The sequence below is a fragment of the Dipodomys spectabilis genome, unplaced genomic scaffold (assembly GCF_019054845.1).
Source record: "Dipodomys spectabilis isolate Male_0828 unplaced genomic scaffold, ASM1905484v1 ptg000235l, whole genome shotgun sequence".
In the NCBI taxonomy this organism is placed as follows: domain Eukaryota; kingdom Metazoa; phylum Chordata; class Mammalia; order Rodentia; family Heteromyidae; genus Dipodomys; species Dipodomys spectabilis.
In genome coordinates, this window is record NW_024870912.1 from 1270615 (window position 1) to 1284336 (window position 13722).

Consider the following 13722-nt stretch of genomic DNA (forward strand, 5'->3'; position numbering starts at 1 on the left):
GCCCAGGTGATCATTTTTTTGCCCCATTTATATCAGTATGCTTGGTGTTTTCATCTCTTTTTATTATTCTGTTTCCTGAAATATAGTATCCAGAAGGGAAATGAAAAATCCTTCTAGGGGGATAGGAGGGAAAACTGTGAGAATGTGAGGGAAGGGGTGATATTGTCCAAAAAGAAATGTACTCTTTACCTTATGCAACTGTAACCCCTCGGTACATAACCTTTATAATAACAATGTACTTTTTGTTGGTCATGGAGCTTGAACCCAGGGCCTAGGTGCTGTCCTTGAACTTTTTCACTCAAGGGTAGCACTCTACCATTTTGAAGTACTATTTCCAGTTTTCCGGTGGTTGCTTGAAGAGTCTCATGGATTTTCCTGCCCTAGCTGTTGTTGAAATGTGTTCCTCAGATCTCAGCCTCTTGAGCAGGTAGGATTATAGGCATGAGCCACTAGTGCCTGGCAGATATGTAGTCTTTACCTAACTTACTTAACTGTAACCCTTTGTATGTAATCTTTATTCTTTCTTCCATTTCTATTCATTGTTTATTTTTATTGAAAGGTGATTACAGAGGGGTTACATAAGTCAGGTAATCGGTACATTTCTTTTTGAAAGTACCCTTCCCTCATTTTCTACCACTTTTCCCCCCTCCCAAGCACTTTTCCCCATGTACTTCACCTTTATAATAACAATAAATTTTTTTATAGGAAATGGTAATATACAATTAATATATTTTCTGAGTTCATTAAAGAAAGTCAATTGAGAATGATTTTGGTACCACTGAATCTCCTAACAATATAAAAAAAAAGAACCCTTACTTTCTAAAATATATTCCATAAAATGGATTAAAATTCATACATGATAGGTTGCCCTCTCCCCCCTTTTTGTGCAGGTCTTAGACCTAGAACTCAGGGCGTCACATTCTCATTCATCTTTTCCTTGCCTTTCTCATTCAAGGCTGGTGCTCTACCACCTGAGCCACAACTCCACTTCTAGTGTATTTCTGCTGGTTACCTGGAGATAACAGTCTCTCCGATTTATCTGCCTGGGCTGTTTTTGAGCCTTGATTCTCATCTTAGCCTCCTGAGTAGCTAGGATTACAGGTGTGAGCCACTGGTGCCTAGCTTACATACCAGATTGTTAAAATTATTGCATATTTCTGATCACTGAATTGTCTGAAAATTTTGCAAAATGTAGAAAGATAAGGCATTCCATACTAGACAAATAGGAATGGCATTCATCTTACTGTCTGCTGCAGTCCCAGTACCCAGTCCAATGTCATCCATGGTATTTATTTACAAAATACATTTGTGGTGATTGGAGGTTTAGCTCAACGGAAGAGCACTTGCCTGGCAAGTACAAAGCCCTGAGTTCTAGCCTCAGCTCTGTTAAAAACAAACAAACCAACCAAAAACAGAAACAAGAACAAAAATCTTTTGTGTATGGCTCATGGAAATATCCTGCAAAGAGTAAAACAGCTATTCCAAAACAAAAGGAAAATCAGATTTTTTTTTTGTACCAGTTCTGGGGCCTGAACTCAGGCCCTGGGCACTGTACCTGTGCTCAAGGCTAGCACTCTACCATTTGAGCCATAGTGCTACTTCCGGCTTCTTTTTTTTTTGTTTTGTTTTGTTTATGTGGTACTGAGGAATCAAACTCAGGGCTTTATGCATGCTAGGCAAGCACACTATCACTAAGCCACATTCCCAGCCTCAGATTTCTTAGATAGTAATCTAAGCTCTTTGGAGAGGAAATAACAGACAATCTTGGAATTTATACAAACCAGAAAGGGAAAGGTTAGGTGTAGCCTAAAATACACCCAACTTAAAAAAGCATAATATAATATTTTCTAAATGCACAATTTCATGTATAAGAGTTAAAAGCTGGCTCTCAAAACTGCAGTTCTAACTGTCCTCATGTTCTCAAAGAAAAGCAGGAAGCCACTCAAAGGCTGGGGCTTACATTTGGCTGTTTTTCCAATGACATACTTAAAAATAGACAGATGATGGGTAATTACAAAACCAAAGAAAATTCAGAGATTATTACACCTTTGCAAGACTAAAGATGTAAATGGGCCGAAGAACACAGGAATGGTAAATGCAGCTCTTACAGGCATTTTCAGGGAAGGAGATTAAATGAGGTCTACACTCTTAATTTAGGGCCAGTGTTTGCAGAATTGACAGGTGCCAAGGCAAAAAGAACTTCTAATTTGCTTCAATCCCGTGATTAAGGGACTGGAGGTGTGGCTCAGGTGGTTCAGGTGGTGGTGTGCCAGCCAGTGAGTGAGTGAAAGCATCAGATACTGAGTTCAAGTCTTGGTTTCAGACAGAAAGGAACAAAAAAAAAAAAAGGAAGCTCTTTAAGAATTGAGGCACACGCTGGGTTCAAAGTTAACCCAGACAGGAAAAATCTGTAAGATGCTTCTCCAATTAATCACAGAAAGAAAAATAAAGCTGAAAGCAGAGCTGTAGCTCAAGGGGTAGAATTCTATCCTTAGGGACAGTGCCCAGTCCCTGAGATGAAGCCCAGGACTGGCACACACACATATACACGTCATGTGAGGAGCAAAGCCAGGCACAGATGACTCATGCCTGTAATCCTGGCTAGATCCTAAGATCTTATGAGGCTGAGATCTAAGAATCTGCCAGCCCAAGCAGAAAAGACTTGAGACTCTTATCAACACTAACCAGCAGAAGCTGAAAGTGTTAAGTATGGCTCAAATAGTAGAGTCCCAGCCTTGAGCAAAAAAAGCCAAGTGGGAGTACAAGGCCTTGATTCCAAGACCTAGTACCTACACAAAAGAAAAAAAAAAAAGTAGAGACCAAGTCCAGCACAGTAAGTGGTCCATGCCTGTAACCCTAGCTACTTACAAGGTGTCTGGATGGAGCACAGTTTAAGACCAACTCAGGTACAAAATTCAAAGCCCCTCATCTCAATATGGGCATGGCAAGTGGTATGTGCCTGTCATCCTACCTATGGGGAAGCAGAAGAGAATAATGGAACGGGACAGCCTGAATGTAAACCTAAGAACCTATTCAAAACAAAAGCTACTGAAGCAAAAAGGGCCAGAAAAGTGCCAGCCTAGCAAGCCCAAGGCTGGGTTTAAATCCCAGTAATACCACCAAAACCAGAAAAACAACAAAAAAACATTGTGGTGCAGACCAGCGATTGCTGTGAACGTTGTTGTGTATCACAATCTTCCTGAAAGGTAAAAATCTGACATTACTTTAGAGATGATATAAAAAAGTAGTTAAAAAACTCATCTAAACTTTGACTTGAAAAGTCTTTCCACTAAACTACACTTCATCTTTGTCATACTGAAAAGGAGTCAAATAATAGGAATCTCTGGTGACAGATATGTCTCTGACAATACTGGGACTTCAACTCAGGGCCTTTCCCTTACTAGGCGTACACTTTGTATCACTTGAGCCATGCTTCCAGCCCAAGAATATCTCTTGAAATCATGACAAGAACAATTAACTGCTGAAATGTATCATAAATTTCACCCAGTATGATGACCTTGAAGGAATCATGGACTACAGGAGAATGGTAAATACTACCATTTCTTAAAATGATGCAGGCTCGAGTAAAAAGGAACATGCCTTCTGCTAGACAGTGGCCCAATCTGTGAATCACAAGGATCCAGCTCATTGCCTGAAAGAATGTTCTATGCACAGTGTATAGGTGACACATCACATTTACATATCTTAAAGCAGTTGCAGAGTTAAAGGCTCATTTTGATTAAGTCTACAGAGAGAAAGTTCCCAGTAAAAATTAAGACAGACTTTAGAGGAAAGTGACAGCTCTCCATTCTTCTGGAAGGTCATGGCTCCCTAATCAGATCTCTATACCAAAATGCTTATTACTGTAGTTCCTTAAATATTCCCAATGTTCCAGATTTTCTATAAACCAACCAGATTGACAGTATTAATACAGGAAAATTAATTCCAGGTTCCAAATGAATGAACTACAGATAGCCTTATACAACACAATCTATTTGCATCACAACCTGGAGCTTGAACTCATGGCCTGGGCTTTTTGCTCAAGGCTAGCTCTCCACCACTTGAGCCATAACTCCACTTTTGGCTTTTGTGTGTACTGGTTCTGGGTTTGAACTCTGGGCCTGGGCACTGTTGCTGAGCTTCTTTTGCTCAAGGCTAGCACTCTACCAGTTGAGCCAGTGCCACTTCCAGCTCTCCTGAGTAGTTTATTGGCAATGAGTCTCAGACTTTCCTGCCCAGGCTGGCTTTGAACAGAGATGCTCAGATATTAGCCTCAAGTAGCTAGGCTTACAGGTGTGAATCACCAGCAGCTGTCTTAATCTTATTTCCAAACAAAACACCAGGAGTTTACTAGTATTAAGCTCACTTGATGGGAACCACAACCATTAATGGGTGGTAATTTCTAACCATTCACGATTAGTAACTAAGCTAATAATAGGGAAACTACCTGCTTATAGTTTGGCTCTTGTGTCTCCCTAATGTATGAAGAGGCTTGGACTCTAGCTTGTGGCACTACTGGGAGATGGTAGAATCTTTAGGGGCAGGATTTAGTGGGAGGTCTTTTAAGTTCTTAAGATCTGAAAAGGAACAGTGCAATTCCAGCTTTCCTCCTTGCTTCCTGGCCCTGAATTAGGTGGTTCTGCAACATCACCTGCTCTTACCACGTAGCACCACAGGTTCCAAACAGGACTTACCCATCATGAATTGAAACCTTCAAAACTCAGAGCCCATTTTTTGGCAGACTATCTCAGATTTTTATCGTAACAGCTGATAATGCATTACCCTCAGATTACATTTCCTATAATTTCCTTTTTTTTTTTTTTTGGTGCCAGTCCTGGGGGGGGGGGGGGGGGAAGGAGGGGCAGGTCTAGGCACTGTCTCTGAGCTTCTGTGCTCAAGGCTAGTGCTCTACCACTGGAACCACAGCTTCACTTCTAGCTTTTTGTTGGTTAATTGGTGAGAAGAGTAAAACTAATTTTTCTGCCCCATCTGGCTTCAAATTCAGTCTCCTGGTTACAGGCATGAGCCTGTAAGCTTTCTTAATCAATGTCAATATAAGACAAGTAAAGCATCAAGTTGGTGGACACTGTCTTTTATACCACAAAATTGTAGCAATATTGACATTTAGAATTTCTCCCTTGCAGAATCAACTCCCTACAATACTAGATGTTCCTCTGAAGAATCTAACATGATGGCTTTGCTATCTAAGGGACTATTAGAGATGTGGACATGGAGTGTTACTGACCAGGACCCAGCAATGTATGACTGAGGACAACACAAGAGAGAAAGGAAAGAAAGAAAGAAAACATGCACTTCAACCCCCAAAAAGAACCCAGTGCCTATAGTAGAAATTATAACACAAATATACTTCTAATAAAAAAAATTGCCCAAACGAAAAGCGCTTGCATAATACAAACAGAATGCCGAAATCTAAGCTTTTTTGGGGGGGACTATGTGGTTTTAATGCCATACGTAACCTGTATCTGTAAAACCATGAAAAATAGCATAGAAAGTACACTGTGGTAGAACTTTGGACATGAGGAATAAATAAGAACAGGAATGATAGAAGCGTTTTTTCTTTTATATACAAAAATGAAGGCCCAAAATATGGTTTGCTGAAGTAGTTACAGACAAGATGTTAAATTCTTTTACCTTTGCTTTGGTTAAAACAGCCTAGGAACCAGTCAAGCTCCCCTTCTACCAATGACATAAAAACAGTGACAGGACTACTTTTAGTACAGAATAAACAACTTTTAAGGAAAATTAATTTTTAACTAAATTAAACATTTACCAATAAATAAAAAAAATTTAAAAGTAGCATCTTCAATTCTACAATCCTGGCATAACACTTACACCAATTTAAAAAATAAAAATTTCCCCACAATAGTAATTACAGGTGTTAATGCAGCAAGCTATGAAATTACTCCAATGTATTTTTTTAAAAAGAAAAATCCTAGCAACCAAACTTGAACTTTAAAGTGTTGGCATCTCTACAAGTTTACACATTCTATATAACTAATATTTTCTTACAGAACATAATTCAAACAATTGTCTGCATTTCAATATATTCTTAAGAAAATGGTTAAAAGAATATTTAGTACACCAAATCTGAAAGAGTTTATAATTCTGATTTGCCACTACAAAAAGGCATCAACTTCTATTTAGAACTGTAACCAGGGATGAACTATACTTCAAGAACATAAACATTTGGTCTGATGTATTAATTAAAATGATCTGATGACATCTGTTGCAGACAGGAAGGTATTTTAATCCAATGTGCAAAAAAAAAAAAAAGTGCAGCTGTCTCCTTGAACTTGAAATATATAAAACCAACACTACTATTTACACACTTAAAAAAATTTAAATTTATTTAAGTAAGCATAGTGCATGTCCTTAATGGGAAAACCATGTTATAGGGAGCTGAGAAGCCTGATGAGATTGTTAAACTGTATATAAGTTATCTGAAGGAGCGTATCTGCTTTTTGTCTTAATTTTGATTTTAAATGTTAAGTCCAATTTCAAAATCAATTCTGAATCATTTTGATCTAGGACATCTTGGAACTGTCACACATGTGAAAACCTTGACTCTTGAGAGCTTTTCCTACTCCTCTCATCATGGGTCCACTCCACAATTCCCGACTGCTGCAGAGTGGCAATGCCCCCAACAAGGAGAAAGCTAGGAACTTAGTCCCCAAACCACAAGCATTGTGGTGGATTTGCTTGGCCTTCAATATGTGTGACTACAGCTTTTGATGTAGGTAGGAGGGCAATCAACATGGATGGAGAAACAGTTCAGCAAAGCAATTATTGTTTGTTCACAGTAACAGTAAAAAACAGTGATATAAAAAAAAATTAACAAACCAAATAATCTAATACCGCTCTGCATTTCCAGAACTTGGTTTCAGACCTGCGCAGTGTTCCTGGGTCAACCACCTGCTGACATTTTCTGCGCCTGTATGAAATACTTTTCTTAAAGTCATTAAAAAATGCTGTTTTGACCATAAGTCATGTACACTTTGATGATTAGGAAATCGATTTACTCAGTTATTTATGCTATGCAGCATGCTCTCCAGCCTGCCAAGTGGAGAGGAATTAAAAGTGACATAGAAGAAGTCTCTCTCTTTAAACTGGTCACCGGAGTTCTCCAAACCATAGAAAAGAAGGGGAGGGGAGCTTCCTGGCAACATGAATACTAGACACTACACAAGACAGTCACACTGTTTGGTCAGAACTTAGGAACTCCATTTCCTTAAAAAGTTTAAAAATATCTAATCACTGCCAAAGTCCAGTGAGTACACTCAGGTGTGCTTCCACAGCAGTCACTGGTGGTCACAGGGATTCTGTCCCATAGATGCAATCTCAGTGTTGCCTCTCAGGCCAGGCCAGGGGTTCCAGTTTATCCCTTCACCTCTAGCTGCAGGCTATTGTTTCCAACTGCTGCTCTGCCTCGGCAGCCATGGCTGCGGCCTGCAACTGTTCTGTTTCACTCTGGAGGGCACTGGGAGTGACTTGCTTCCTTTCGCTGTGCATATTGTTCTCGTGCCTCTTCAGATCTGAAGCCTTGGCAAATGCCTTGGTGCAGGAGCCACATACAAAAGGCTTTTCCCCTCTGTGCCTCCGCTCGTGGTCCTTGAGGTGGGACTTGTGTTTGAAGGCTTTGTCACACATATGGCACGCGAATGGCCTCTCGTTACTGTGAACTCTCTCGTGCTTCTTTAAGTCTGGGGCACGGATAAATGATTTCCCGCACACCTCACAACTGTAGGGTTTATACCCCGTGTGGATTTTAAGGTGTTCTTTCAGGTGGGCCTGTGTGGTGAAGCCTTTGGTACACATTTCACACACAAATGGCCTGTCGGCAGTGTGGAGTTTTTCATGTTTTCTCAATCTGCCTTCGTCAGAAAATGTCTTACCGCAGGCTTGGCAGGCGATCTGCTCCCGATGGTGACCATAAAGCAAATACTCAAACTTCATGTCACTGGCAGCTGTCGTCCAGCCTGGTGTTTGTTCGTCTTTCACCTCACTCATTCCATCATTAAATGTTAAGGCTTGAGGGGTCTGGGACCCCAAATCTTTGGATTCTGGGGTCTCCATGGATTCTACTTCCTGGCCGTAACAGTTTACTTTTCGGACCTCCTCGCTGCCTAGCTCTTTCAAGATTGCCTCCTGAACCCTGAGTGTAGTCGTGGGTGACTTGCCGTCCTCCTGGCTTGGGGGAGTGCCTTCTACTGTGTCATCAGAAGGACTGTCATCCTGATCTCCGATTTCTTCCACATCATCATCCTGAGTGTCAGCAGCATCTCCAATGGGGCGGTTTATTTTGAGGCAATATTTACTCTTTGATTGGCCATTATTTTCATCAGGGCTAGACACATCACGCTTCTGAGAACAGAGTTTATCTAAAAACCGGATACCAAGAATCTGACCTGATGACATCATTAAGTTAACATCTTCTTTCTTCACGGAAATCTTTGCTGTGTACATGTAGTTCAGAACCTCTTCAAATATATCAGAACGTAGAAAATCTATCTCTATCACTGATGAACTATCCACCTCAAGCTTCTTGAAAAGCTTTTTGAAGTAGGTGCTACAGGCGGCGAGAACACATCTGTGGGCTCGGAATTTTACATCTTCAACCACAATGGCAATGTCACAGAATTCTCCTTCCAGGCGTTGTTCATTTAGTGTTTTCAGAAACAGAGTTTTATGATCATCGTCATTATATTTAATGGTTTCAGACATACTGATGAAAAACTCCTACAAAAAAAAATGTCCAAGTTTAGTCATCATCAGCAAAATACTTCTCCATACAGAAAACACAGGCAGACTTGTATTTTATGATCAATCCATAGAAACCTGACCATTTCAGAAAGACAATGCTAAGGGTGGTTCAAGAAGGATGGCTTAAAGGTACTTTTATGCAATATTTTTAATAGTAGTAGTACTGATTTGTGTGTGTTTCTGTATGTATAATGGCTCTTAGACTCAGGACCTCACATTCTTGTTTAGATTTTTTTTGCTCAAGACTGAAAGGTTTCTGTATTGGTAACTATACTTCGCTTCAGCGTCCTAACATTTCCCAAGTTACAACAGTAATAGTAGTAGCAACTTTTACCCAATAATGCCAGGTGTTATTCTATGTACTTTAAATATCTATTAACTTAAAATAACCATGAGGAAGACAAAGTCAGAAATCTACCCAGTATTCTACAACTATTTAATCTAGACTCAAATCCAGGTCATTTGGCTGGAGTTGATTTGGAATTTAGCTCCAAAACCCATTGTCCCCGACTACTAAAAGACAATAATGTAAAATAATTTTACTTCAAGGTTTAAACAGGTTTAAGAAAGGATTTTGCTGGTTTCGTCTGTAACGTCTAACTCATGGAAGACTTGGTAAAATATCTTAATAGTGCTGAGTGTTATGTTTCCTTAATAGAGGACATAAACCACTATTGTGGAACTAGAAGAAAGCACTGCCAAAACATTCAGTGCTATCTCTGAATTGTGGACCACTCCTTAGTGAAGATCAAAGTTTAATTAGATGACATTAGGAAGAGTAATAGTGGCTTGGAAGTGTGGGTTAAGTATCCTTTACCAGAAATGTTTCTGGTTTGGACTTTTCCAGATTTTGAAATATTACCACAGATACCATAAGGTATCTTAGGGATGGGATCCCTATCTAAAAAAAAGTTGACTGATGTTTTATATACACCTTATAATACAGCTTGAAAGTAACTGATACAGTATCTTTTTTCATAGTAACATAACTATGTATATATTTTGGGGGGCTGTTAAACACAGGGACTTTTTGCTTGTTTAGTTTTTTGCTTAAGGCTGGCACTCTCTACTACTTGAGACATACCTCCACCTGCAGTTTTTTGCTGGTTAACTGGGGATAGAGAGTGTCTGGGATTTATCTGCCAAGGCTGGCTTTGGATTGTGATCCTCAGATCTCCTCCTCCTGAGATGCTAGGATTACATTTGTGAGTCACTAGTACCTGTCTAATAGCAATAACATTTTAAACAAAGCTCCAAGACACTAAGTAAACATAAAATCCTTTTCTCAAGATTTAAGATACAAAGGTATAGTTACCATGAACAACTGAGGCTATTTTCTTAATGCCCTGAACACCAAAATCTTCAGATCAGAGTAATTCTGATCCGGGGCACGCCAGACCTACAGAAAAAAAACAAAGAATTGTGAGATTTTCCTCTATCCCAAATTCTAAGCCAAGAATAATTCCAATATTTTTTTTTTATTGTTGATCTGGGCCTGGGTGCTGTTCCTGAGCTCTTCAGTTCAAGGCACTCTACCACTTGAACCACAGCGCCACTTCCTGCTTTTTCTGGTTATGTGGTGCTGAGGAATTGAGCCCAGGGCCTCGTGCATGCAAGGCATGCGCTCTACCACTGAGCCACCTTCCCAGCCCCCCCATACTTAATAAAACCCTTTTTTACTTTGCCTCTTGGGCATTTTTTTTAAGGGAGTATTAAGACATGGCTGTCAGTAACCTTACCAGGACTGGTTTGGAGCAGATATAGCCTAGAATTGTTGAGGGTTATGCACTGGGAATCTGAAGGATAACTTGGAGAGAAACTAAAAGGCTGTCCCCTGGCTAGCAGAGCCATGTCTGTATCTGCTCAGATGCAGGGGCTGTCCCTCAATCACCATTCTTGCTTCATGCTCCATATAGTCCACTACCATTTCTCTAGGAGCCTGTGACTTGTATAAGTTCACACATCCTTTCCTTTTGTGCTGGTCTTGGGGCTTGAACTCCAGGCCTGGGTGCTGTCCCTGAGCTGTTCTACTCTATTTGAAATGTATCTCCATTTCCAGCTTTTTGAATGGTTAATTGGAGATAACAGTCTCATGGGCTTTCTTGCCTGGGATGGCAATCCTCAAATCCCAATCTCCTGAGTAGCTGGACAAGAGTCCTGTTCTTTACATATCTATGTGATGTAGCACACACTTCTAAGATTGCACTCGATAAACCCACGCATTTTTAAAAAACTTATTCATTTATTTGTCAGTCGTGGGGCCTGAACTTTGGGCCTCGGCCTTGTCCCTTCAGCTCAAGGTTAGCGCTCTACCACTTGAGCCACAGCGCCAATTCTGGCCTTTTCTGCCCAAGGCCTCATGCATGCAAGGCAAGCACTCTACCACTGAGCCACCTTCCCAGCCCAAACTCAGGTATTTTTTAGCTTTTTGTGTGCTTTCTTATTTGAAAATCTCCATCCTGCTGACCAGTATTCTGAATAAAAGTTTCCTATCCAGAAAGTTTCCTCTACTAAGAACTGACCCCAAAATAATCTGCCTGGTGTGTGAATAATGGGTTATAATACACTCCTACACAACCACCTGGGTATAAAACTCCAACTTCTGAGAATGCGGTATCTTGAAAACCCTAAGAAATTCCTTCCATAGGAAACACCAAGTCACTTAGGATACTTGGGATCGTCTGATCAGCAGTTGATCGGAGTTGTGAAGAGTCAGTACAATCTTTTCTGAAGATGCTCCTGACTTGCCCATTCCATTTGTCTGTCTCTGCCTCCCGGATGTGCACCGACTGCAACCTGGGGGTCTAGTCACCCCGAGGAAGGGCAGTCCAGGCTCAACCTTCCTACCGCGACACCTTCCTTCCAGTTGTCACTACTAACTCAGTGCTAAGTGGGCTAGAAAGTGCCTGGGACCTGAACCAGCAGTGTCTAATGGTAGTCATGGCAACCTACCAGCGTGCTTTTCTATTTCGGCTAGTTTGGATGTGGCCACCCCTTGGGTTTTTCAAGATCTCTCAGGACGGAAAAGAAAAGACCACGACGAGCTCATCGGTTCATTTTGTTCTATAGATATACCCGCTATTAAATCCAGATGAGTCAACCCCAAAGAGAGCCATTGCCCGTCTGTGTGTAAATGACAGACGCAGAACAAGATGTAGCTTCCAACGACACCTCCACAAGTAAACCGACCTGAACAAAGCAGGCAGCGGGGCTTCCAGCAAAGCCGAACTTACATAAGCAGCAGCCGCCGCCGCCTCCCCTACCAAGCAGCCGCGACAATGGCGGCCGCAAACAAGCAGCTCGGAAACCGGGAGGAAGCGGGGCAAGAAGCGCCGGAGCCCCGGAGCGCGCCGGGCCTCGCCCCGCCGGCTCCCCTCCGGGCCTGGGAGGTGGGGGGTGGAGAAAGCCTTTTGTATTCCTTCCCCAACAAAAGCTGGCGGCCCGGGAGCGGGGTCGCGCCGGGGCCACTTTCCCTTTCATCGTCTCCGGGCGGGCGCAGGCCGAGGGCCGCGGCTCGGAGCGCGGGAGGCAGGCACCGCGGCCCGCAGCGGCCCCGGCGGCGCGACGAGCTCGGGAGCGGGCGTGCGGCCGGTTCCGCAGCCCCGCGCCGCGCCGCGCCGCCCGCGAGCCCGGAGCTCGCGCCCCGCGCACTCCCCGGCCGGCTCGCGCCGGGCCTTCCCCCGCCCTCCCTGCCTCCCTCCCGCGGCCGGGGGCGGAGGCGGCGCGCGGCCGGCCTCCCCGAGCTCCGCGGGCGCACCCGGAGTGCGTGCGCGGGGGGTCCCGGCCCCCACGCCTTCGCAGACGGCTGGGGGGCGGCGCGGCGGGGCCCGCGGCTCGGAGGGGCGGCGCCCCGCGGGCCGCGCTCCGCGCCCGGCTCGGCCGTCTCCGTCCCCACCCCCACCGCGGTGCACTGCGGCGGTGCGAGCGGGGACGGCCATGAACTCGGCCGCCGAGCGCGCGCGCGGGGACGCCGCCGCCGCCGCCCGGCCTCTGCCGGAGCCCGCTCGCCGGCCCGCGCGGCCCCCGGGGCGGCCCCATCCCCACGCCCAGCCCCGGCCCACGCCCGTCCCCGCTCGCACCGCGCCGCGCCGCCGGTGGCGCCGCACATCCTGGAAGCTGGCTGGTGCCCCGGAGCTCGGCGGGAACGCGCTTCTTCCGGGCCACCCCGCCGCGCCAGCCGCCAGTGCCCCCGCGTCCCCGTGCCCGCCTCGCGGACGCCCCGGCACCTTTGCACCACCCCGCCCGCGCTTACCTGCTGCCTGGCACGGCCACCGACGCTCGCCGTGGGCTCTCCGCGTCCCCGAGCGCGCGGGCCGGGCCGGGATGCACGCGAGACCGGGGGGGGGGCACGACGGTGGCAATGTTTTGGATTTTTTTTTTTTTAGTTTGGGGAGGGGGCGGGGTGGGGAAAATCGTGCACGTCCCTGATGGTAGCAGCCCTCTCCTGCACGAGCACAGAATGTCTAGCCGGCCGTGAACACCCCCACCGCCCCCCCTTCCCGTGCATGCGCGGTGCGGGCTGAGGGGGGGGGGAAGGCGCGCCGCCGGCTTGCGCAGGCACGGAACTCGAGCGGACCTCCTAAGTGGGCGAGGACGGAAAGGGTTAATCCGGGACCTTGCCGACGCTCTCGACCGTGTGTCTACGGGGCCGCCCCGGAGGGCTCTGGCCTGCGCACGCGCGCGCACGCGCCTGGCTCGGGGCGCGCGGAGCCCGCGCGCGGGAGAAGGGCGTGGGCGGGGCGTGGGCGGGGCTTCGGCAGCAAGGTCGCCGACGCACGAGCGCCGCCGCCGCTCGCGGGCACCCGCCCCGCCTGGAGCTCCCGCCTCTTCGCTCTGACTCCTGCGCTCCCGCCCGCGCCCGGCGAAGGCACTGCGCCGGGGACGCGGGAGCCTGCGCTTCCGTGCGTGTGCATGTGCGTGGGCCAGGGCTGCCCCTGGGTG

At 45.4% G+C, this 13722-nt stretch overlaps 1 protein-coding gene across 3 annotated transcripts; it reads right to left on the bottom strand.

Annotated features, from left to right (window-relative positions):
• Nucleotides 1–5544: 5544 nt before the first annotated feature.
• On the bottom strand, nucleotides 5545–13391 carry Zbtb14 (zinc finger and BTB domain containing 14). 3 transcript variants are annotated; one of them, XM_042699192.1, is made up of 3 exons: nucleotides 13034–13391; nucleotides 10097–10180; nucleotides 5545–8757 (listed from the first exon to the last, which is right to left on the bottom strand). In XM_042699192.1, exons 2-3 carry the CDS (start codon nucleotides 10097–10099, stop codon nucleotides 7411–7413), a joined length of 1350 nt encoding a protein of 449 aa, XP_042555126.1. In that variant the 5' UTR covers nucleotides 10100–10180; nucleotides 13034–13391; the 3' UTR covers nucleotides 5545–7410. The 3 variants fall into 3 exon arrangements, with proteins under 3 accessions (XP_042555126.1, XP_042555128.1, XP_042555127.1); XM_042699194.1 differs by lacking the exon at nucleotides 13034–13391 and adding an exon at nucleotides 12861–12880; XM_042699193.1 differs by lacking the exon at nucleotides 13034–13391 and adding an exon at nucleotides 11971–12045.
• Nucleotides 13392–13722: the final 331 nt, after the last annotated feature.